The sequence below is a fragment of the Durio zibethinus genome, chromosome 12 (assembly GCF_047325235.1).
Source record: "Durio zibethinus cultivar Kanyao isolate XHJ-2024 chromosome 12, ASM4732523v1, whole genome shotgun sequence".
Taxonomy (NCBI): Eukaryota; Viridiplantae; Streptophyta; class Magnoliopsida; order Malvales; family Malvaceae; genus Durio; species Durio zibethinus.
Window position 1 is genome coordinate 12,846,794 of NC_143173.1, and position 20,694 is coordinate 12,867,487.

At 31.5% G+C, this 20,694-nt stretch overlaps 2 protein-coding genes, 1 non-coding gene and 2 pseudogenes across 8 annotated transcripts; 4 read left to right on the top strand and 1 right to left on the bottom strand.

The window, feature by feature from the left end:
- The first annotated feature begins 7,201 nt into the window (after window positions 1-7,201).
- LOC111295855 (rop guanine nucleotide exchange factor 5-like) lies at window positions 7,202-9,611 on the top strand. Of its 3 annotated transcripts, none has more exons than XM_089740632.1 (5): window positions 7,202-7,795; window positions 7,952-8,071; window positions 8,192-8,346; window positions 8,539-8,724; window positions 8,821-9,611. In XM_089740632.1, exons 1-5 carry the CDS (start codon window positions 7,444-7,446, stop codon window positions 9,367-9,369), a joined length of 1,362 nt encoding a protein of 453 aa, XP_089596758.1. In that variant the 5' UTR covers window positions 7,202-7,443; the 3' UTR covers window positions 9,370-9,611. The 3 variants fall into 3 exon arrangements, with proteins under 3 accessions (XP_089596758.1, XP_022745358.2, XP_022745359.2); XM_022889623.2 differs by having other exon boundaries at window positions 7,203-7,795; window positions 7,955-8,071; XM_022889624.2 differs by lacking the exon at window positions 7,952-8,071 and having other exon boundaries at window positions 7,246-7,795.
- A 1,274-nt stretch (window positions 9,612-10,885) lies between these two features.
- On the top strand, window positions 10,886-10,957 carry TRNAD-GUC (transfer RNA aspartic acid (anticodon GUC)). The gene has a single exon. It is a non-coding gene; the product is annotated as a tRNA-Asp (tRNA).
- LOC111295862 (uncharacterized) lies at window positions 10,928-13,021 on the top strand (annotated as a pseudogene). Its single transcript, XR_016325918.1, has 3 exons — window positions 10,928-11,960; window positions 12,326-12,690; window positions 12,805-13,021. The product of XR_016325918.1 is annotated as an uncharacterized LOC111295862 (transcript).
- A 155-nt stretch (window positions 13,022-13,176) lies between these two features.
- LOC111296760 (uncharacterized) lies at window positions 13,177-15,328 on the top strand (annotated as a pseudogene). Its single transcript, XR_016325919.1, has 2 exons — window positions 13,177-14,545; window positions 14,680-15,328. The product of XR_016325919.1 is annotated as an uncharacterized LOC111296760 (transcript).
- LOC111296830 (uncharacterized) lies at window positions 15,012-17,627 on the bottom strand. Of its 2 annotated transcripts, XM_022891302.2 has the most exons (6): window positions 17,225-17,627; window positions 16,390-16,477; window positions 16,028-16,197; window positions 15,833-15,908; window positions 15,666-15,728; window positions 15,012-15,320 (listed from the first exon to the last, which is right to left on the bottom strand). In XM_022891302.2, the coding sequence occupies exons 1-5, from the start codon at window positions 17,369-17,371 to the stop codon at window positions 15,712-15,714; spliced, it is 498 nt and encodes a 165-aa protein (XP_022747037.2). In that variant the 5' UTR covers window positions 17,372-17,627; the 3' UTR covers window positions 15,012-15,320; window positions 15,666-15,711. The 2 variants fall into 2 exon arrangements, with proteins under 2 accessions (XP_022747037.2, XP_022747038.2); XM_022891303.2 differs by lacking the exon at window positions 15,666-15,728 and having other exon boundaries at window positions 17,225-17,624.
- Window positions 17,628-20,694: the final 3,067 nt, after the last annotated feature.

Below are 20,694 nucleotides of genomic sequence, written 5' to 3' on the forward strand. Positions count from 1 at the left end.
GAGAGAAGTTTTTTGGAGGTTGGAGATTTATGATAAAACAAAGTGACTATTAATTTTCTCCTTTTGATAATCTCATTATGATAAAAAAAAAAAAAAACCACGTAAAAAAAAAAGGATCCCTGGCAGAGTTGGGGGCTTGCAACTGAATACTACTATTAGGAAGAAAAAAACAGATGTGAATTATATCTTATGCCAATTCCAGGGGTCAAAGCCATTCCAACCTAACCTAAATAACATGTCAACTATACGGCGAATTCAAAAATTAACCAAAACCTTAATTCATCTTAGATAGTAAACTCCAAATAATTAGATGAAAATGCATACAGACTCCGAATTTGCTGACCTCAAAGAACATGACAATATGTTCATAAGCCTTTTTGTAATCTACGCTAAAAACAAGCATGCTGCAAATTAATCAATTAAAGAAATACGGTGATCAACTTAAAATGGAAAAACATTTAGAAAGAGGAAGCTTACTGACATTCGAGCTCGATGCTTAATCTTCCAAAAAAACGGCGTACTTCCACTCAGTATTGAGACAGAGACTTCTCAGTATCTGGTGCAACTCACTGCTAGTTGTACTGCTCATCTCTATCTCTCCTCAATAAAAGAAACCAACTTTTCATTTTGTTCGAAAAGGTCCCCCCACTCCACCTAAAAACAACAAATTTCAATCAAAATCTCCCCCAACCTATCTTTGTTTGCAATAAAGCCCTTAGCTTCCTTTGTAAGAGCCTCTTCCAGCCTGTTTTCTCCTCAACCCGGCTCGCGGTTTAACCGGCGGTCCCACCGTTGCCAGTAACAAACTCTCTGTTCCCATTCCCTCTACGGCCAAGAAAAAGAAGAAAAAAAAAACGATCTTTTAAAAGTTTTCGTCGCAGATGCCAATTACAAAAACAAACTCGCGAGATCAATCATGAAAATCTCGTCGCAATAAACTCCGTTGAAGTTGCTGCATTTAGCCATCTTTTTTTTTGGGTTACAAAGAATGAAAATCTTTTCGAGTCGTTGAAGAGAAAGTGAAAAACCACAGAGAGCGAGGAAGATTTTGCAGAAAAGGTCTAGCTTATATCCGACAACATGGATAGTTAAACCCGTTGAAGATCAATTTTCTTTTCTTTTTTTTAAATAGCGACGAAAATTACTTTGATTCGAGTGCGAGATTCAACAAAGAATTGAACAACAAGGTTAAAAAAAAAGGAAGAAGAAGAAGAAAAAGAGAATCGATCAAAGCTTAACGGACTCTCCGAAAAAGCAGCTTTCAACAAAGTCGATTTCAAATCTCTGCTATTTTTATTTTTCTTTCCAAGGCCCTTTTCTTTCTTTCTTTTTTAACCGAAAAGAAAAAAAAATAAAAAATAAAAAGAAAGAAACGACCCTTCGCTTGCCATTTTTCTTTTTTTGTTAATCAATCAGCAGCTTTTTTGACGAAACCGGGCGCGGCGTAACTTTATAACTTGCGCATCGTTGGGGATCCTTTATTAGTTTACGCACGAGGGACATTTTGGCTCGTTTCAGTCGGTCAATACAGTTATTTGAGAGAATTTTGTCCTTTTTTGGTGTAAAAGAAGAAAGAGGGGAGGGAGGGTTTTAACGGGAGAATATGCATGAATTTATGAAACTTGGCATATATTTTATATATCATGGATTTGAATTTTCACAGAACTTTGTTTTCAAGGTCTTGAGAATTTAGATCAAAATATAATTTGTTTTAAAAAAACAATAACTTAAATGGAAGCATAAAAGTTCATTTTTTCGATATCGATATGATGAGCATTCAAGAGCGATGATTGGTGAGTATGGGCAGTGATAATGTTTTGATTTCTCTTGATGGAACATTTTAATTTTTATTGAATGTTTTAAAAGAGTTTTTTTCGGTTTATATTATGGGTTATCATTCAAATAAAATCTTGAACTTTACTTAAAAATGAAAATATGTATTTAATTTTTTATTACATAAAATTAAAAGTTATAAAATTTTATTTTATTGTAATTGTAGATATCAAATTTGTCTGACTTTGATCAAATTTGCTATTTTATTTAATAATAAATAATATGATAACAATATTATTAAATACAATAATATAAAAATAAATACAAAAATACAAAATACAAAAACAAAAAAAAAGCCAGTGACAGTGGTGCCTAGCACGGTATCGCTGTCCACCTTACCCTACCACCCATACCACTGGCCCCCTACCCTTCTGACCACCCATACCACTAGCCACCATATCCTACCACCCATACCCTATTCATTACCATCGCCTAAGCTCCTACCACTGTTAGATCAAACAAAAATAATAAAAGAGACACGGGGCTTGTGCTTGTGTCACGGATTTAAGGAAGAGTCTTGAATCTCACATCGAACATAATAGGAGGGTCACTGGGGTATATAAAGGTTCACACCACCTCTACTTTGTGAGACGCCTTTTATAGGATAAAACCGTGAGGTCAAGGGGGTCAGAGCGAATAATACCTCACAAGGTGTGAACCGTGGCGGTCAGGCTAATCCTAGACGCCAGATGAGTGGATGCCCAGGTCACGGAGCTATGCGGGTTTGGAGCTTAAGTCTTGACCCGTGACAAGTGATATTAGAGTCAGCCCTAAATGATTCGATCCACGTCAAGCGCCTCGAGGGAGATAGGCAGGGTAGCCAGCCTTTGTGAAGAGAACGTCACGAGATTGGGTGAGAGAGAATGTCACAGATCTAAGGAAGAGTCTTGAATCTCACATCGAACATAATAGGAGGGTCTTTGGAGTATATAAGAGTTCACACCACATTTATTTTGTGAGGTGCATTTTATAAGACAAAATCGTGAGGCCAAGGGAACCAGAGCGGACAATACCTCACAAAGGTATGAACCGTGACAGGTAGGCCGATTTGGGACGTATGATGAGTGGATGTTCGGGTCCTTAAGCCGTGCGGGTTCAGAGCTTAAGTCTCGACCCGTGATACTTGAGCTCTCATGCCGAGCTTTGTGCCACTCCTTCAAGCACAGGGCATTATCGAAGCTCTAGAAATAGAGCTCTTGACCGAATACAAAATAAGGCAACAAAAAAAAAAAGGATATCTTGTAAAAAAAAAGCTTTTTGCTAGAAAAACATAAAAAATACACAAAAAATAACTTAGTCCCCTAGAACGAGAAACTCAGTGTCGAGAGTTTTTGCATAAAGAAAGAATAAAGTCAGTTTTAGAAAAAAAAAAGAATCAAAAGAAAAAAATAGTTTTAATCGAAACTTCAAAAGCAGATCTAAGCCGTTTGAATTGCTTTTTGGTGAAAAAGAGGTTAGATCTGTGTTCAGGGGATCAAAAAGAGTTCGTGGGTATTTTTTGAAATTTTTTGGTACTGACGACAGCGATCGAAGCTTGCCGTAGGTAAGGATCACAGCGACCATCACGACCGATGGTCACCGACCCTGATCGGGTAGAAAGAGAAGCTCTGAGAATGTAAAGAAAGAGGGGGAGAAGAGAAAATGTGAGAAAATTTTTTTTGGCTTTTATAGAAACTGTCAAAGCCAAAACGAGGCCGTTTCAATAAAACTTAAAAAACGACGTCGTTTTGAGCTGAAAGATCTCCGCGTCAACCCGCTGACCTGATCCGGGGTCTGGGCAACAGACTCGCAACCCAACTCACCATTTGACCCTAATTAGTCCGAATAAATCGGACCAGACCAAACCAAACCGTATCGAATCGCTGAATCACCCAGATCAAATCGAGCCGTCGGACCAGACCAGCAATGATTGGTCCGGTTTAGGCAAAAAAAATTTTGTTCAAAATTTTTTATTTTTTATATATTATTTTATTAATATTTTGCATAATAAAACATTTATATTTGTTAGATTAAATGATGAAATATGTAGTTAATTTTTTTATAATTTTGTTAATTTTTAAAATAAACTTTAAAAAAATAAAATAAAATAAAAATAAATTTAATAAAATTAATAAAAAAATATGAAAAAAAAGAAAATTATATCCAATGATGAGATTCTAAAAATATTCCAAGTAAAAATGCTTTAAGAAATCTCTAAGTGAGATTATATTTTTTAAATATTACCAGTGTCTTGGAATATTTATAGAAAATCTTCAATATAATAAAAATTCCTCTTTTCTTCATTTTTTTAACGAAAATATTAATAAAAATTAATAAAATTTTTATATAAAAAATAAAATGTGTGCATTAACATATTATCATTTGCATTGTATACATGGCATAATTTTTTTTTTTTTACTAAAAAATAAATTTGAGCATCCGAGGATGAAATTTTAAAGTATTGCGAGAAGCGATGCCTAAAAATTTTTTATGTGAGAAAGAGTTCTTTTAATGTTACTAACGTACTGAAACATTTTAAGAACTATTTCAATAAAAAGGCTAAAATTTATTTTTCTCGAATAAATTTAAAAAAATAAAAAAACAATTTCTAATAAATAAAAAAAATCAAGAAATTTATTTTTCAAATACCAAAAATGAGATTGTTTTTATCAAAATCAAAGGATAACACGTAATTAATTGGTACCATTTTAAATGGGCGCTGTGGGGGTGTTAATCATTCTCCACGCGTAACCGACTCCTGAACCCAAACTATTTCGCAAATGGTAAAATTATTTTTTTAATAAATTTTAATTAATTTTAAAATCTTATTAAAAGAATAAATTTTAATAGTTAGTCAATCACATCTAGCAAAAAAAGATTAGTGGTGACTTCATTTTTTGTTTTTTTATTTTTGTTTTTAAATTTGTCGGATAGATCCAAAATCGTTATGACAGCAATTAAAATTTTGACTGTAAAAATATTTAATTTTTTGATAAAATTTCTTTAGTTGGATGATTTAATTTGTAAAAAATTTTTACTTAAATTGATTTGAAAGGGCTAGATGACAAGTATACAAAAAAATATATATTATTTTAAAATTATCAATAAAAAATCATTCATTAATTTTTAAGATTTAATGGATAATTATAATAAATAAAATTTTATAATTTCAATCTGATATACAAAAGATGGAAATTTTATTTCCAAAGATTTATTTGGTGTTAAGCCTATGTATTTAAGAATCATGACATGTTCATTAGTTTTTTAGCTTGTTGCACCACACAAACTCAACATCATTTTTCGAATCCCATGATATGTGTTTTGCAGTGGTGATCTTTAGTGATTATTGCCATTGATTTCTAATCATTTTCTTCCTTCTTTTATAAGCTCATTTATTTTCCCATTTGTGACTTTAAATAAGAGAGTCACCCAATATTTACCCACCGTCAAGAACAAAAACACAAACGAATAAGGTTAAAAGTAGAATAAAAAAAATTCTAATCTAACTCTTTGGCACACGCATACTTATATTTGTTATTAAATAAAAATTTTAAGGTATTAATTTTATCATTTATTTTACATTTCATTTTATTAAACTAAAATCTTAAGAAATTTAATTAATTATATCAACTAAAATATATAAAAAACATAAATATTTTAAAAAATTAAAATGTATTTAAATAAAAAAATTTTGTCACGCAATTAAATCTGAACAAAATTTCTTGTTAAGTTATATATTTGTGGTATGGTTAATTGTAAGTTGTTTGTTAAAGTCCTCTAGAATTTTTAGTGGTTCATGAGTTAAACAAAATTGAATTTTCATTTTTTAGTGGTTCATGAGTTAAACAAAATTGAAATTTCATTTTGTATGGTGTGAATCATTCTTATGACTTATTTTGTTCAACATTTCTAATTTCATTTCGTTCCAAATTGAGATTAAATTTATTCAATGAGTTTGTTTTTGGTAACATAATAATTCTAGAATTTTTACAAAGTTAATTCTATGTGTGTATTGATTAATTGAAAGTGACTCCAAAAATAAATATAACAAAACCTTTGATTGAACTACAAGTTTCACTATTTGGTTATTAATTTGGACATATTTTGATAATTGCTCTAAATTAATTTTTTTATCTCTTTTAATTATATTTGATGATTTGTGTATTTATATCATATAAAATAATAAAATTTATATATTTATATTATATTTTATACAAAAATTATATATCATAATTTATGTCAATAAAAAATATAAAATATATATTTTTAATTTTATTAAATTTATATATAATTATTATTAAAATTTTAAACCTTATTATTTTTATGTTTTATTTTTATATAATATTCATGTCATTTTTTAAATTATAAAATCTACTTTCAATGACTAAATTGATTGAAAAAAAAAAAAGAATGAACAAGTGAGTCCCACTCATTAATAACATGGGCTGGATTGGAGCAAACAAAAATTAATTTAACATCTTTTAAAGGTCGTAACTCAACTATAACCTAATACATCGGTTTACATTAATTTCACTTTTTTTTTTCATTATTTTCTTTAATAAAGCTTTCTTTTTCACAGATGAATTATTAACTTAATAATGTTGGAGTAAAAAACAAACATTTTTTCTAATTTAGGTATAACTTATTAATTAAGCACGTGGAACGCCAACAGCACAATGGTGCTACGTGTTCAACAAATTAATTTCCTCAATCAAATATTATGGAACTAACTATTCAAGTTTGGAAAATAATTTTATTTACAATTTTGGAATAATTTAAAAAAAATTAATTCTTATAATTTAAATGGTAGCTACTAACATTCCAAATTATTGATAGTTGCTTATATTTTTCTATAGATTCTCATAAAATCACTAATTAGTAATAGTAAAAAAGATTTTATCGAATTTTATTTTCTTTAAAAATTAAAAAAGAAAAAAATTATTATTTTCAATTATTAATACCATTTTTATAAAAAAATATATATTACTTTATACGTCACCAAATAAAATAAAAAATGTAAATATCTTTTTTATGCATAAGTAAGAAAAAAATAGAATTATTGAAGTAACACATTTAATTAATTTTATGTAAACTCCACTTGATTGAACCTTAATCACATATTTTTTTAACATTTTCTTTTAAAAATTTTATATATCATGAAAAATTCAAATAGACTACTTTAATTTTTGTAAAAAAAATTTAAACTTTTAGTGACACTTAATTTTCTCACTAAAAAATGGAAAAAATTTCCTACTATTTGCAGAAGGGTAAAAGCGTAAGTTCACGTGGATTGACACACTCTAAAATAGCCGACGACTGACCGGGCCTCCAATATTTTATCGATATTTTGAACGTATTCTCCACTCGGAGAGCTGAGAGCGAAAGCTAAAAATAGAGACAAAGACAAATCCATCAAAACAAACGATCCAAAACCAGTTTTTCAAAGAGAGACGTTACCCCAATGGCACGGGCCCATATCTTCTTCTTCTGAAAGTTCAAAAATCAAATCTATTAACCCCACCCAGCAAATGTCTTCTTTGGTAACCCAAAGGCTTAGCCTTTTTTTTTTTTTGTATGTTTTTTCAGAGATAAGGAAAAGGGTAGTTGGTTAAGTTGGTACCTTTTCCACAAATGGAGGCTTTGTTGAAGAAGAAAGATGATTGGACTGAGTCTGCAAGTGAGTTGAGTAGTTGTAATAGTGGTGAGTCTAAAGAGGGTAGTAATAGTAGTAGTTCCAGTAGATCAAGTTCAGGGAATTTGGTTGACAAAGTTAAGGTTAATAAGGCTAGAGTGTCAGGGTCAGGGTCTGCTTCAGCTTCACCTCCTTCTCTTTTGGGTTGGCCTATAAGGAGAGCTATTGCTACTACTACTACTACTCCTGCTACAGTGTCAAAGAATTCAGATGTTTCTGATGGCAATGGAGATGAAGACAAGATTAGTAATGAAGATGACAAGTTTAAAAAACTGAGTTCAAAGATTAATGGTTAGTAATGTTGTTTTTAAGTTTAAATTTTGTATTTTGGCTTTCTGATGTTTGGTTAGGTAGGCAGTGGTAGCTTTCTGTCATTCCATAAATCCCACATGGATTTGTTTTTTGGCCAAAAAAAGTCTATTTCTTTTTTCTTTTTTGAAATTTAAGTAGAGATTGACATGATGGAGGAGAGGTTTGCAAAATTGCTGCTTGGTGAAGACATGTCAGGGTCAGGAAAAGGGGTTTGCACAGCTTTGGCTATTTCAAATGCCATTACCAATCTCTGTGGCATGCTCTCTCTCTCTCTCTCTTTCTCTCTTTGAATTTATGGATTTTTAAGGTTCTTGTTCCAATTTAATTAACTTTGTTATTTTGTGAACTTATTAAATTTGTAAATACTATATGTAGCTACTATATTTGGGCAATTGTGGAGATTAGAGCCTATACATGAGGAGAAGAAATCCATGTGGAAAAGAGAGATGGAGTGGCTTGTTAGTGTTAGTGACCACATTGTTGAATTGATACCCTCTTGGCAAAATTTTCCAGCTGGAAGTAAGCTTGAGGTAATTGTCGTCTTTAAAGTAGTCCAGAATCATTTTTTGTTGCATTAAAAGGAAACAATGAAGAAAAATTTCAGAATCATGTGAAATTTGAAAGGTAACTTTCTCAATCTGTATAATCCTCCTTGGTTGCTGTCCGCTGAGAAAGCATGGGAAAAGTTTGTATCTTTTAATCTTTTGAAATTTCACTCGAAGCCTCCAATCAATCCAAACCAATCTACTACAAAGTCATCATGGGAAATGGTAAAAGACCTAATGGTTGATGGAGACCAGAGAGAATTGCTAGCAGAAAGAGCCGAAAATCTCCTGCTTTGCTTGAAACAAAGGTTCCCTGGTTTGACTCAAACTGCCTTGGATACCAGCAAAATCCAGTGCAACAAGGTTTGAATCCCTTTTCTGAAAATATCTAGTTTTGCCAAAGGCTACTTGATTCTCCCTCCAATTGTTGTTCAATTATAACTTATTTTAAACTTCCAGGATGTCGGAAAGTCCATTCTTGAAAGCTATTCAAGAGTTCTGGAAAGCCTGGCATATAACATTGTGGCACGCATTGATGATTTGTTATATGTAGATGACTTAACGAAGCTTTCAGAAAAGTTGGCATCGGTTCCTACAGTTAGTGTAATTGCACACAAAAAGGTTTCAATCCCATATTCTGTGCCTGCCTCGAGCAGTCCCTACAAAACAGCAATCACCACACCAAGTTTTTCACCTGCACCACTGATCAGCCCTGCAAAGGGAGAGAGAACTCCATTTCTCAAGGAGAACAACAACAACAACACGACCAACAACAACAGCAAGCCTCACCGCCGTGGCTTTGGAGTGAAGAGGGTCTTGACTAATTATCTTGGAGTTGATTCAAAAGCAAAGTTATGTGGCAATCCAACAGATGGTTCATCAATTCTGAACTCAAACAGTACTGAGAGCTCAGGGAATCAAAAGGATCAAGTTATATCAAAACAATCATCAGCATACCAGAATAGGTTGAGAATGCGACAAAATCCTCCGCGATATACTGTCACTTGAGATTTTCTGAGAAGAGGAAAAGAATAAGGTATGACAAATAGAATACTTAATGACGGAAAACTTCTGGTTGTAGCAAAATACTGATGTGTACGAGTTAAATTTTATATCGTTTTGGTTGTGTTACTGATTCTTGTAGTTCATTTGAAGCAGCTGCTATTTATATCAAAGCAGTTTACTGTTTTTTAGGATGTTTACCGTGTGTAACTGAGATGACATAAAATATAGCCATGAGATGTTTGTTCGCATTTTCTCTTCTGCTTATTGTGCATAAATGGTTACCATAAAAGTCAAAGGGAAAACCATAAAAATGGGGGCATTCCGAAAATTTAAGTCGGGACCTCTCACACCCTAAGCGAGAATCATACCACTAGACCAAATGCTCTTATTACCGAATCCAGAAACAGAAGTAGAAAGAATGTTGTATCCAAGACAGAAGAGGGCTGCACAGGAACATCCAAGGAGAAAGCCGAAGTTAAACTACAATGACTTTTCAAAATGGCATTGCTAGCTTAAACTACTATAATCAAATGCATTTGGATTTTGAGAAGTTAAAAATCCAACATAGCATACTTGAATTTCATAACTCTCCAAAAAGAAAGAGGAAGCACTGGTTATGATGGCCTCAACTACATACGTAATTCATGTGGAGAATAAAAAATTGGACTTTCTTTGGTGTAAGAAAATCACAAGCTATTGAAAAAGAGTCAAATCCATACATAAGTTCATATGGATCACTATGTTTTTGAGTAAGTTGAAAACATTGCATAATACAACCTAAATTTCACCACCCTTCCTTCCAAATGAGTTATCAACAATGAACAAGAAAAATACCGAGCATTCATTTCCATTTGACATAAAACATAACTATTGACAAAAAACAGTCAATTTAAAAGTGCAGGGATCGAATTGCAAACTTATGAGAATTCAAATGAATCATTCAAGTTAAATCTCATGTTAATCTTACCAATATTTTTCACCTTTGAGAACAACCAAAAATCTATGAACAACTAAACATTAAACAACTCTATTGTTATATTTTATCTTATTTTGGAGTGTTTATAATTCGAATTTAATTAAATTAATTGATTGAATCAATTGATCATCAAATTAATTTTTATTAATTAACAAAAAAATTTTAGATAAAATTTAATTTTCAATTAATTTGATTTGAAAACCAAATTAACCAAATTAATCAAAATATAAAAAAATTCAAATATAAAATAAATTATTTTATTTCATAAATTTTTAGAATTTTTAACATAATATTTGATATTTGAATATTTTATTAGATAATTTTATTTAATTTATTTAAAATATAAGAAATTAAGAGTTTAAAATACAATTTAATTTAAATATATTTATTGTTTGGTTAACTAAATCGGCCAAATTAAATTTGATTGAAAAATTCGGTTTGAAATTTATCCAATTGATCGAACATTCCTAATTTTGCGCTTGGTTCTTCTGGGTGTTGCTAGTTTCTAAATATATTATATAATTGAATAGCTTTTCCAACCAAGTCGTTGTAGTATAGTGGTAAGTATTCCCGCCTGTCACGCGGGTGACCCGGGTTCGATCCCCGGCAACGGCGTACCTTTTTCCCAAAGCCGAAATGCTGTTGCTTCAACTTTTACTTTTCTTCTACGCATTTTCTGGGAAAATGAAATACAAAAAAAGGCCGTGAATTTCACAACCTTAAACGAACTAACTAAAACGTCCTCAGCATAATGGAAACAGAGAGATCTCCGCCGTCTGATCTTTCTACTGAAACTCCCCATCGTCCGATCATGACAACCAGCATCCATGTCACCGCCCTGGACAGTGTTGTGAACGTGAACTCCCTCTTCACGCTCGCCGTCTTCATCGGCCTAACGTGGAACCCTTATGATTCCAGAATTATAATGGAACAAGGCTATACAGATTGGAACTTCGAGAATTGTTGTTGATGTTTCATTTGGGTTTTTGGTTTCTTCTGGGGATCTTTTTCTTGTATGAAAAGTTGTTTTGATACTGTATTTTCACTTGGGCTTTTGATTTTGTTGTTGTTATTGTTGTATAATCTAGCTGAGATTATAGTGAAATATGAGAATATAGGATATCAGTATGTTCTACTGGATGTGATCACATTGAAATTTTAACTTTGTAATTTCAGGGAATGGCATTTGTGTTCTTTCCGTACGACTAAGGAGAGATCATGATGAAAAAGGGGGGTTTGTTGTCATAAAAGATGTGAAATGAACATATTTGTTAGACTTTTAGTTCGTAGTTTGCCAGATCTGTTTGGGTTTTTGACAGAACTGGTGAAGAAATTTTCTTTATTATCTAATTTTAATGGGTTGGGACAGTGCAGGTATCAAGTCGGTGGAGATCAGCTCTACGTTTCAGTACAGTAAGTAGTGTTTGACAAATTGCTAGATTTTGTATTTCACCGACATATGAACTGGGAAACAAGTTGCTTATTGAGGTTACTGCAGGCATTGAAGTCTTAGAACATTGTTTTAATGAGTTACAGATGAGAAAGTAGCAGGAATAAAGACCCAAAAACCACAAGCTTATCAGCCCACAAACATGCTATGAAGGCAGAATAGAAGAAGGTAAGGTAGTCAATATACTAGGTTTTTATAAGCTAATGCTGTGTGTTCCGCTTGAAATGATACCTTAGTTGTTTATAGATGTATCAATGTCGGCTTGCATTTCTTGATTCTGGTTTCCATGAATGTTTAAATTGTGGATGGGTTTAATAAGGTCGTTTGGAAGAGATTCCAGAGAAACAAGATGTAATTGTTGACCTTTGATGGTCAGGTAACTCTGAATCGATGTTCTGGAATAGTAGGTGCTGCAGCTGATAAAAGACTTTTCTTTAGTTCCACATCCATTGTAACGGTGGAATTCACATGTATTTGGATATTTTTAAGCTATTTGTTTCAGCATAAATTGTTGAGAAGCATCTTTCTTTCAGCACAACTTGTTGAAGAAATGGAAGCTCCAATGAAGTACATCTGTATTCTAGCGTTTCTTGTGATAATGACCATTGCTGGTTCAAAGGAGTGGAAGGACATGATGATTATGGTCCATGTGGGAAACATAACATTGAGAAGGAAGCTGAGAAGCTGGCACCTTGTACAAAGGCAGCCCAAGATGTGAAAGCTCCAGTTTCCAACCGTTGCTGCATTGTAATGGAGAAAAAGCTCAAGAATCCAAGCTGCCTCTGTGCTATTATGTTTGCACATACAGCATACAACGCTGGAATCAAGCCAGAAGTTGCCGTGACCATTCCAAAACGTTGCAACATTGCTGTTCGTCCCGTCGGTCACAAGTGTGGAGGTAGAATTCGCATATTACATAATGTGTTCTTGGTTACACCTTTTCTCCCTTGCTTTTATATAATGCTGCTAGTGTTAGTTCCATTCTCATGAAGCTATTGTTTATTTCTTGCAGCTTTCCCTCTCCTTTAAGTGTGAAGGCTCCCATTGTTCGTCGTCCTGTGCTTCCCATGGTTTGTTCTTGTTGCTAGTCAATCTAGTTGATGAGTTTCACTGTGACATCCAGCTGTTTGAGTGAAAAATAAAACTGCAGTTGGATCTTTGAATAATAAATGGAAGTATAGTTGTTTCCTTTAATAATACTAAATAAAAGGTTAGTTTTCTTTGCAAAATATTTGCTTGTTGCTCGATAACCATTTTCTCCAATTTATGCTGTTAATAGGATCAATAATGGAGAGGGTCACTTGAGTTGAACAATCTAACTGATATCATTGACTTTTATATGATGTTGTTGAACTAATGAGGCTTTTAGGATGTTTCATATTCAAGTGAGCTAAGATCGCATATCCTAAACGATATGAGTGGCAAGTTGCAAGAATAGAAGAGCTGGTGATTCAACAAATAGAGTAGACCAGCTTGGTTCTGCCATGAAAGTGAATCATGCAAGTGGTCCACTAAGAATTCACTGGTTTTTTTTTTTTTAAATTCGGGGAAGGGACATTCAAACTTTGCTTATTGAACAGCGATTGATACATCAAGTGATGATACATCAATCATTGAACTAAATTCTCAGATAATGAAATGAATCGGGTGCAGTTCACTGGCTTTTTACTAGTAAATAGTGGTTAACTACAAGCAATGTTTATCTGGTGTATTTGAAATTTATAAAGCAGGACAACATGCCAACAGACCGATATCCTATATATTGGTGAGGAGGAAGATTTGGGTAGCTAGCTCTGTGGAAGAAATTATTAAAAAAATAAAAAAAGAGATGAGGGTTAGCCGATTAGGAAAAGAAAGAATTTAGAATTTTGGATTAACACTAGGAGTAAAAGCAATAGAACTGTCGACATATACCATTCATTTATTCTCTTTATCTTGTAAGGTACTCTTTCATTAAGCCAATGAACTTCACACGAATTGTTGCCAGGAGGACTTTACAAGGAACATTGATTATCTGATTCCCCGAGTTTTAATTTGTACATGCAGTCATTCATAAGAAACAATATCCAGCAAGTCTGGTGTTCAAATTCTAATATTCCCATATTGCGATCTCCTTTGACTCTAGAGAGAGAGGTAATGGATATGTAGGTAGAAGTCGAACTTGTTAGATGCTATGCTGTCAGCTTCTCATGAAAAGGTTCTTTTTGCCCCTTCAGGATAAAGTAGTGGAATTGCAGTAATGGCTTTAGCAGGCACTAACCGCCATTGGAGTAGTAGGTGCTGCAATAAACAAAACACTTTTCTCTAGTGCTACATCCACTACGATTTGTGGGTTTCATATGTATTACTCATTAAAAACGTTTTTAGTTGATTGGTTTTACTATAAATTTTGAAGTTGAGAAGTGTTTATGCATTGCAATATTGAAGAAATGAAGTGCATCTGCTTTTTGGTGTTTCTTGCTATTTTTGGCATTGCTGAGCTCAATGTAGCAGAAGGAGCTGGTGAATGTGGGAGACCCCTGACAGTGAAGCCTGGAAGTTGGCTCCTTGTGCAATGGCAGCACAAGATTTGAATGCTCAAGTGTCTGACAGTTGCTGCCAACAGGTGAGGAAAATAGGCCAGAATCCAAGATGTCTCTGCGCTGTTATGCTTTCTAACACAGCTAAGAGTTCTGGAATCAAGCCAGAAGTTGCTGTGACCATTCCTAAACGCTGCAACATTGCTGATCGTCCCATGGGTTACAAATGTGGAGGTATATTTTATTTTTACAGTATTATTTACAGACTCTTTATCCATTTTTCCTCTGCTTTTACAAGATTCACCAAGTTTGACTCTCATTTTCCTTCTTCATTTGCATCTCTTGAAATTGCTTCTTACATTTTGCAGATTACACTCTGCCTTGAGCATGAAGGCACAATTCATTGTTCCTGGTGATGTATGTGAATGATACATAAAAGATTGTGTTCAGTAATCTTTCGATAACTTCAAGTATTTTCTTACTGCTCAAAGCTCAAAAACCTCTCCCCAATAAATGGAATTCTTGAAACCCTTATCTTGCATGATTCCTATAAAATAAACCAGAATATGGAAACCAGAATTTGAATCCAGTCACCGGAACTACAGATCACATGACTGTTGGCAACATATAACTTCTCTTTGTGATCATTCATTGTATATAAGATGCTAAAATGCATCCAATCTTGAAAGTGAAATCAAGATGAGAGAAGGGTATACTATATATGTCAATATATAGTTATAGTAATCCATTTTCTTGTGGGAAAAATCCCACGGACCATAGTTCAGAACAAGAAGATTAGATTAGTCAGGCAAAAGAAAAGTAGATAAACGTATAATACATGATTCCGGCATGCTCCGAGCTGTCTGCCCTAAATATAACAGCTTACAGGGTCAACATGCTTCCTCAAAGTCCTAAGCTGTGTTATGCTCTATATGCTTCTACTGTATTGCTAGCTATGTACCAGCTTATTTCCATAGTAATAATACGATTAATTACGCTGCTAGTGTTCCTGCAAAATAGTCCACAGATATAATTTCAAGCAGCTTGATCAAAGAAATATGGAAGTATGCTAGACTAAAAGAAGAAATATTATGCCAAGAACATAAAAGAAAATTGGTTTCTGTGTTTTTTAACTGTTATTATTATTGCTATATTTTTGTTTGGCCTGTAACAGGCATATGCATAAAAGTCGAGCACAAATAAGGTGGGGTGATTTCTTTTCCTTGTCAGTTGAATCCTCTATGAATAAATTTTCAAAGTGGTGAATGTAGAAAAAAAAAATGTAAAACAGAAGGGTGCATATATATACAGATAAAGCAAAAAGGAGATCCATCAGGAAATTTTTAACATATACCTTAAAGTATTGGGATGGAAAGTTTGCATTATTTTGGATTAAGATGTTAGTAATAAAGTGAGCCTGTACAAACAAAGAATAAATTGATTAAAGATTGTTCAATTCTATAATTTTTATGGACAGTGAAGAGTATTTTGTTTATCAACAAAAATCCACAGCTTTCATACCCTGCCACCAATTCCCTCTTGAAGCACCACCAGAATTGTTTCCATTGGGATCATCATCTCCCCCATCCTTCTTGAACTGTCAAAACAAAAGACCAAGAACAGAGAAATCCCTGGTAGTTAGCATGTAGAGAAAGCAAGATGCAGGACCTATACAAAGTGTTTGTTAAGGAATATTGTAATTTGTGTTATAGTTACATAATGGGGAGACTCAGTGGTCTTCTTCCTTGGAGAATAATTTTCTTGGCCTCCATAGTAGATAGATGAGCTGAGATTGCAAGGTTCCACTGTTTCATTATGATAAACGGACGAACTCTTGTCTTTGTTAGTTGTGCCACTGCTTTGTCCCTTGCTATCAGTGGTGTGATCTGAAACAAAAATGTGAAGGATTCACATTATATTCTCTCATCCAGCTTTCTCATGTCATCAGTTGCTTGAGAATCCAGTAAAAGCAACTTCATATAGTTTGTTTTTATCAAATTAAAAGAACTCAAGTTTCCTGCTACTCATCTAAGAGCCAGCACAAAAGGCAATGACAAAAGCAACAAGGCATGACAAACCTGGATTTCCATATTTGCCATGATGGGGCAAACCCTGATTATTCCATGACCCCATCATTCCAGAGTGACTGGAGTCCCTCCCTAGCACCTGAAATCAGAAAGAGAACAATTCAGACCATTGCAGCACAATTCCATTTAAAACAACCGGCAAAATCTATAAAAATTAGAACAAAAAGAAGGATAATCACAATAAAGAGAAGCCATGCATAGTTACCAGTCACCAGGGTCAAGTTCTATTGCACAGTCTAATCCAAAAGCACTAATTCTAGCAACTATTGGAATATACCAATCAGCCTACATTTTCTTTCTTCTCCTTCACTTCCAATATCCCTTCTCTTTCATCAATGATGCAAATCACTTAGAAAAGTTAAAATATTCAAAAGAAAAATGAGTATACTCCACTAGCTAGTATATCTACCGACCAAGTGAATCATAAAAAAAGGTTACAACAAGCACTTGATGAACAGACTTTAGTGTATTATATGTAAGCTTCTCTCTGCATCTTTTCAAGAATCATTCACTTAAAAATATAAATCACATCAACTTTTGATCATCATTCAAAGCCAATTCCATGAAATTGGAAAGAAATGTACAAACTAATTAAACAATAAACCATCTTTTATCCTATACATACATCAACTTCTTAACTTCCAATCAAGAATTACCTCTCAGTACCAAAATTTCATATATTTTCAAGTACATAGTTGCCTAAAGAGTAAACGGAATTTTCTTGTTTTTTCATTTTAAACCATAAAAAATCAACAAGGTTGTATCATTTATGAATACAAATTGATGAGAAAAATGTCTAAAAACCAGGTTTTTTTTTTTTTTTTACCGTTGATGGAGGAGGGAAAATGGTGTCAAAAATCCCACTTGTGGATGAAGAAGAAGAAGAAGAGTCCTTGGGACCAAAGAGATGATCCAAAGAAACAGATGATGATGATGATGAAGAAGAACCACTCACTTGCCTTTTGTTTTCCATACCAGAAAAAGTAAAACTTTTTTTTTTGTTTTGTTTTTCTTAAAAGCTTTCTTTGTCAACCAACGAACAAAACTACTTTGATAGATCTTAACAGAAACGACCCTAAAAAACCCCAAACAAAAAGAATGCTTGCAGTGGATAAAAAAACAAACAGAGAGACTAAAGAAGGCAGATAGAGCAGCAATGGAAAGCAAAGCAAAACAGAACGAGAAAGCTACAGGGAGAGAGAGCACGTGAAGAATGTTGATTTGAGGAGATATCGTTTGTTGGCAATCTGTCTAAGCTATTTATAGGCCCAAGAAAGAGCTGAAAGTCTTCAGGAGTCAAGGAAAAACCAAGGCTAAAAACCCATGTGAAGCTATTCCTTTTGTGTCTGTTTTTTGGCACAAGGATGCACCAGTCAACACCCAAGTGGATATTTCTTTTGCCTCAAATCCAACCTTTGCTTGCCATGTGTTTCCTGGCGTATTTCTTTGACTTTTGGTGTTTTGGATTGTTGGGATTTTGATAGAGAATAAAGAGAAAGAGACAAAGAAAAAAAATTTTAAAGGTTTTTCTATGTTTTATATACATATATATATATATATATATATATATATTGAAAATATTGCTCTAGTTGAGTTTTTGAATATCAAAACATCTCCATTACTCGATTTAATATTTTCTCTTTTTTATAATATTTAAAGTTATCAAAAATTGAATCTTATTAAAACCCTAACATTTTTATCTATAAATCACAATTGTTTGACAATTTACTTTTTCATTTAATTTAATTTAATTTTTTATTTAAAATTAATAAAGTACAAAAAAAATAAGAGAAAAGGGTGTATTTGCTTTTGTTCTTTAGTAAAATCAAGTCACCTATTTAAATCTATTAATTTAACATGGATCTCATTTATAATATTATTTTGTTATACAATTTTATAAAAAAATACTTAAATTTAATTTTTTTAAAAAAATATATTGAAAGTAATATATATTTTTATTTTTTTATATGAAAAGTTGTAACTTAAAAATAAAAAAATGAGTTTTAAATATTAAAATTCGAACTTAAAATTTACTGAATGCTACTTTTAAAAATAATTAAACTGATTAAATTAAGTTTCAAATTTCGTGAAATCTTAGTTGTTGTTTCAATGTGATAAAATGGATAAGGTTGGTTGGGCTCAAGTTGATGTTATAAAGTAAGAAAAGATTTATAAGATGTTTTTTAAGTGAAATTTATGAAATTTTTTTACTTAAAACGATCAAACAAAAATTTAAATTGAAAATTAAAATCAATCGATCAAATAAATATCAATAAAAATTTAATTATAAATAAGATTTTTAATAATTTATATATATATTAGTAATATTCATATTGAACTTTATTAATTATTTATTTAAATTATTTATTAAATTATTTTAAAAAAATTATCCTATAAAATATGCCTTTGTTACTCTTTTGAACTTTTTTTTTTTCAGCTCATCAGAATCATTGAAGATACCTTATGCCATGCAGTGAAGATATTACAGCAATCTAACTATAATCTTCTCAACAAATCTTTTGAAGAAATAAAGACAGAATATATGTCCAGCAGAATCATTGAAGATACTTTATGCCACGCGATGAAGATATCACAGCAATCTATCCATCTTCTCCACAAATCTTTGAAGAATTAAGGACCGAATATATGTAGAACCATTGAGAACGTGTTAGATTTTGATTTCTTTCAACTTGGACATGTATAATTAGATCTGATCGTTCATGTATAATATTGAAATTCATATAGTTATATTTGTTTTACACGAAAATTACGTGTTATAATTCGTTTCGATATAAAAATATATAATATATTTTTTTAGTTTTATTAAATTTATGTATAATTATTGTTAAAATTTTAAGTCGTATTACTTTCGTATCCTATATTCATGTTGTGTTTGTATCGTGTCATTATATTGTATTTTAAATTGTGAGATTTATGTATAATATTAAATGATTTTAAAATAAAAAAAGTTAATTTATTCATATTAAAATTAGCATATTGACTCAAATATTATTATATGATACATCTGTTGAATTTTTTTTTAAAATTTTATAAACACATTTAAACGATTGACATTTGTTCTTTAAGTTAGGTTAAAATTAAGATAAACGTGAAAGTTTGTGATATCAAATAGTAAATTAGATTTATTAATTGAATTATTGTATAGTTAGTTTTCAAATGCTTTAATAATTAGCATAACTATTTTCAAGTCGGACAATTATTAACTAAAAAAAGAAAAAATGCCATAGAATTGTAATTTATTTTAATAATACCAAAAAGAGAAAACATTAAGACAATTATATTATAGAGAGATTGTGATTAGATAATGACATTAATTAAGAAGGGAATAGCAATGATTAGTTGCCACAATATTTTCTCCTTTAGTTAATCTCATCAACCTAACTAACTAAGAAATGGTGGATTCATACAATTTCTAATCGGAGGAATGAAGATATCTTTATCAATAAATATCCTAATCTTGCCCAATAATTTAGGCTAAATAATTGTTGGGTTGCATAGATATCTTTGACATTAATTTCAAAGTTGATAAAAACAACACTTATAATTGAATTTAGATAAACATTAGAATTCAAGATAAGGTTCTTAAACAATCAAAACATTAACATAATTTTTTTTTAATCTACTTTTAAACCTTTTACTTTTATATTTATTTGGCTAATGAGGACATTATGTATATAAGTTTTTTGAACTCACATTCTCCCAACATTAACTCTAATATCATATCAATTGATCCAATGATCAATCGGCAATGGAATCAAATCATAGTTAAATGCAAAAAAAGGTGGTAAATTAAGAAAGAAAAAGGAACACTAGCATACTAAAAAAGCATTTAAACTATTTTATTTTTCTTAAATAAATTCTTATATTTTTATTACATCCAAATAAGCTCTTATCTTTGAATTTATATTTAAATAAACTCTTATTTCAAAAAAAAGATTAATTTATGTAAAGAGTTTGTTTAGGTACAAATTAAAATTAAAAATTTATTTAGATATAAATTAAAAATCAATGATTTATTTAAGTGCAAATTAAAGATTAAAGGTTTATTTAAATATAATAAAAATATAAAAAAATTATCTTAGTAAAATGATAAAATTTGGGAGTTTTTTTTTTTTATTTATTGTTTTAGTTAGAGGGATCTAATAATTTATTACTTTGAATTACCAAACAACTGTTTTACACGTGTAAGCCTATAACTTGAAAGGGTTTTATATTAATCTTAGATTGCAGTTCTTTTTTAAATAAAAATTTAAAAAATTAGAAAATAAGAAAGAA